The following is a 4,721-nucleotide window of genomic DNA, read 5'->3' as shown; positions in this document are numbered from 1 at the left end:
AGAGATAACCGAGCTCCGGGGCAGACATGACGCCTGAGTGGGAGCCGGTTCGAGGGTTCGCACCACACGTGGTTAAGCCCCCTGCTTGCATGCGGCAGACTCCAAGAAGATGTGCATCTGGACTTGCCCCCTGCTGCAAACTTGGCTCTGGGCTGACGGGCATCTGGGTCATGGGAAAGATCGTTGTCAGCACTTATTTCTTTATTTTTTCTTTGTTTGATTCTGAATATGATCTTGGCAAGACAGAGACTTCCTTTAATAATAGGACAGAAGGTCGTGATCTATTTTTGATCACTAATACCACAAGCTTTCCTGCTTCCTCTTTACAGCAGACAGAGCCTCTGATGACAGGGACTCCAAGGTTGCAGATTATGTCTTCTCTTATAGATAAGGAAATATAAGATTTAGCAAAGAATTATACTTATAAGGATAGTGATGCTTCTTCTATTAGGGTGTTGGTAGAACTGTTGAGAAATGATTCCTTGAGCTTTGGGTCGGCTATGAATATTTTACAGAGTATAGAAACAGGTGGTGGCAACCAGGTACTTACAGGGGACCATATGTGCATCGACCAACGGATGCTCCATTACCATATACTGGAGAATATGATTTGAATTTTGATAGGTGGGTTACTAAGGATGGATATAGGGTCAGGTATTTGTCACTGCCTTGGTCAGAAAGATTGGCAAGAGCCCGTCCTCCTTGGTGTGTGCTCTCAGAAGAAGAGAAATGGGAGGTAAGGTCACAGATCATCAGATACTTTAGACAGGGATCAGGCATGCAATATTATTGCCCCAAGCCTTGGATGTACATCTACAGGACTAACAAAGATGGGATCAAAGGGTTAACTAGAGCGATAGAACTAGATGCACAGACCTGATGGCGTAAGATATGCCAGACTTGCGGTCCCCTGAAACTTCCTCCTTGATGTGACAAACGGAAAACTAGACTAGGCTGGCTGACTGCGGCTCGTCTGAAAAAAATAGCAAGCTATTACTTTTTGCAGAAAAATCAAATGTTCTTGGCCGTGGTCCAAGATTGTTATGCAATGAAAATTGTGTATAAATGTCTGATGCTCTCTCAGTAAAGTTGCAACAACTGACCACACTCTCTCTGTGTCTGTGTCTCTGTTCGCCATCCCGTCTCCGCTCCACGCGTGTCCTCAACAGGGGTCCCCCCGCGGATCCTTGGAACCTCCAAGATTGCCGACCGCGGCAGGCACATATGATAGGTATTCAATTATAAATGGATATTAGCCATGAAGTACAAAATAAACATGCTACAACTCACAGGCCCCAAAAAACTAAGTAATAAAGAGGACTTAAGAGGATGTGTGAATCTCACTAAGAGGGGGAGATAAAATAGTCATAAGAGGTAAATAAAGAGAGGAACTGTGCGGCTGTGGGGGTAAGGAGGAGATTGCTGAAGAAAATTTGGTGTGGGGACAGTGAGGGTGGGACAGGGCTTGGAGTGAGAATAGAAATTTGTGGAGAGAATCTATTAGACTAGCCAAGGACCAGGGATGAGGGAGGCTCATAGGAATCTATTGGATGCAACCCTAGCTGAGACTTTTAGAAACTGTGGATATGGACATAGAACTGACCACCTTCTATAGCCAGGTGAGACTTCCACAAAAAGAATGGCTGTCTTAGTTAGGGTTTTACTGCTGGGAAAAGATACCACAACCAAGGTAACTCCTAAAGGACAACAGTTAATAGGGGCTGGCTTACTTATTATGAGGTTTGGGTTATTGTCAACATAGTATGAAGCATGGCAGTATCCAGGGAGGCATAGTGCTGGAGGAGCTAAGAGTTCTACATTTTGTTCAGAAGGCAAACAGGAGAAGATTGGCTCCCACGTGGCCTGGAGGAGGGTCTCTTACAGACCATACCCACAGTGACATACTTTCTCCAACAGGGTCACATGGATTCCAACAAGGCCAGACATTCTAGTACTGCCACTCCCTAGACCAAGTATATTCAAAGCACCACAAGGAGCATCTACCCACCCACAAAACCTTTGACCCTAATTTTGTCCTGCCTACAAGTTGTACAGGGATAATGATGGAGCAGAAATTGAGAGGCTGGATAACTAATGACTGGCCCAAATTTAGATCCAGTGAGTGGAAAAGAACAAACCCTGGCACTATTAATGATACTTTGCCACACATATAGATAGGAGCCTAGTATAACTATCTTCCGAGAGGCTTCATCCAGCACGCGATGGAAGCAGATACAGAAAGCCACAGCCAAAGGTCAGGCAGAGCATGTGGTGTCTTGTGAGTGTGAAATAAGACTGAGTTATTCTACAAGAAGACCTACATCAACTAATGTTGGCCCTATCAAGATTCACCACCAAAAACGAACATATATGATCTATATCTAGGACCCATACATATTTGTCTCAGGTGTGTATCTTGGTGTCCATATGGGCACCCCTAACAACTTTAGCAGAAGGTTATTTCTGACTATATTGCCTGCCATTGGATCTTTATCTCCTAGCTGAAATGCCTACTTGGGTCTCAATGGGAGAGAATGTGCTTAGCCTTCTTGAGACTTGATGTCCCAGGCAGTGTGGTACACAAGAGAGTTTCTCTAAGAACAGGATGGATAATGCAAGGAATTTGTAAGTATGGGACAGGGAGTACAGAATAGAGGGGAGCTGCAATCAGGATGTAAAGTGAATAAGTGAATATATCAATGAAAAATATTATGTATTCCTTGGTGTACGGAATAATGTCTGCATCATTGTTTCTACTTCATTCTAGTGTAAACATAAGCACGGAGGTTTGTACGCCAATATTTTTGTTTTGGTTATTATAGTTCTGTAATACAATTTGGAATATGGCAGGGTTATATCTACAGTAGTTATTATTCAGCTTCCCTTTCTCTCTCACCCTCTTTCTTTCTCGTTTTCACCCTTTTCCTCTCTCTCTCCCAACCTCTGTCTCCCTTTCCACCCCTCCCCTCCCCCTTGCTCCTCTCTCTCTCTCTCTCTCTCTCTCTCTCTCTCTCTCTCCCTGTTTGTGTGTGTGTGTGTGTGTGTGTGTGTGTGTTTGTGTGTGTACTTCATTGTGAGGAAGAATATATATCAGCAAATATCTTGATTAAGTGTTGTCCTGGAAACTAGAAAACCAAGAGATAGCTTTATCTATTTTTTAAATAAACAATATTTCAAAGAACTTTTTTGCAGATTGGACGGGAACTAGTGGAGCAAACAGATCTTCACTGTCTTTGTAGGAAATATGTATTCTTGTCTTAACAGTTAGTGGCACCCCTGTTTTCTACACATATTCTTTATAGCATATTTTACCTCTGCATTTCTCAATGTGTAGATCAAAGGATTTAACATTGGTTCAACAATTGTAAAGGACACAGCCATTGCTTTGTCTATTGGAAATGTCACCACAGGCCTCATATATAAGAAAATACATGGCACAAAAAACAACACAACCACTGTGAAATGTGAGCTACATGTAGAGAGAGCTTTGCGTCTCCCTTCAGAACTATAAGATTTAAGGGAGCATAGGATGACAATGTAGGAAGCAATGAGAATAAGGAAAATGGAAACACACATCACCCCACTATTCAAAATTACTAAAAGACCCAAGATATATGTATCCATGCAGGCCAGTTTCAGCAATGGAAACAAATCACACATGAAGTGGTCAATAATATTTGGGCTACAGAATGGTATTTGATACATAAAAAGAAGCTGAATGGTTGCATGCATAGATCCTCCTACCCAAGCCCCTCCTACCATCAAGCAGCACACGTTAGGAGTCATGATTTTTGTGTAGTGCAGAGGCTTACAGATGGCAACATAGCGATCATAGGCCATCACAATGAGAAGGATGATGCCCACTCCACCAAAAAAGTGTTCTGCAAATAACTGGGCCATGCAACCTTCAAATGACACAATAGTCCTTTCAGAAAGGGAGTCAATAATCAACTTAGGAGCAATGACAGAAGAGTAAGTGACATCCATGAGTGACAGAGATAAAAGGAAAAAATACATGGGTGACCTCAGACTCGGGCTTCTGGTTATGGTAACCACAATGAGAAGATTTCCAAAGATCGTGATCATGTACATAATTAGAAACAGCACAGACAGCATTTTCCTCAGCTCTGGATCACTTGTAATTCCCAACAGAATAAACTCTGTCACATTGTTTTTATTCATCATTTTTGTAAGTAGGAAAAAATAGACCTGGAGAATCTGCAAAAGGAATATTACATTGAAAGAGTCATTTCACAGCGTTGAAGACATCTTTTTCTTCATAGCTTACATCTTCCTGACACACATACTCTCCATCCGTTTATGTAGAAGCCAACAACTAAAATTACAATTTGACTATAGTTTCAGGACTTTGGAACGAGCATCAGCTTTGATTCTTATGAATACATACAACGGTGTCCTGGTATTTTCTGCTTGAACAACTTGGGAATTCTTAACTAAGTAGTACATATTCCTAGGAATGTTATAGAATTAAATATTGAAAAAAATATTGACTACTAGAATATGACAGCTAACAGGTATTTAATAACTGATTTAGCACACTCTTAGTTTGGTCTTTTGTCATTCTATGTCTCACAACTTTTGGTGTCTGCATCATTTATTTTTACACACAATAAATACAACATGCATGTGTAAGAACTCATGAACATGTAAACAACTCTTTTTGCACACTTGAAGGTAGACTGTTCATCTTGTCTTAGCAT

At 41.4% G+C, this 4,721-nt stretch overlaps 1 protein-coding gene across 1 annotated transcript; it reads right to left on the bottom strand.

Annotated features, from left to right (window-relative positions):
* Positions 1-3,264: 3,264 nt before the first annotated feature.
* Positions 3,265-4,185, bottom strand: Or4c102 (olfactory receptor family 4 subfamily C member 102). Its single transcript, NM_001000642.1, has one exon. The coding sequence runs from the start codon at positions 4,183-4,185 to the stop codon at positions 3,265-3,267; it is 921 nt and encodes a 306-aa protein (NP_001000642.1).
* Between the last annotated feature and the right edge of the window lie 536 nt (positions 4,186-4,721).

The sequence above is a fragment of the Rattus norvegicus genome, chromosome 3, assembly GCF_036323735.1.
Source record: "Rattus norvegicus strain BN/NHsdMcwi chromosome 3, GRCr8, whole genome shotgun sequence".
Classification (NCBI taxonomy): domain Eukaryota; kingdom Metazoa; phylum Chordata; class Mammalia; order Rodentia; family Muridae; genus Rattus; species Rattus norvegicus.
The sequence above is the reverse complement of the archived record's forward strand: the minus strand, read 5'-3'. Positions and strand labels throughout refer to the sequence as shown.

What these genes read in the sequence shown, in the direction of transcription:
- Or4c102 (NM_001000642.1), bottom strand. Translation starts at nt 4,185, where the DNA reads ATGATGAATAAAAACAATGTGACAGAGTTTATTCTGTTGGGAATTACA.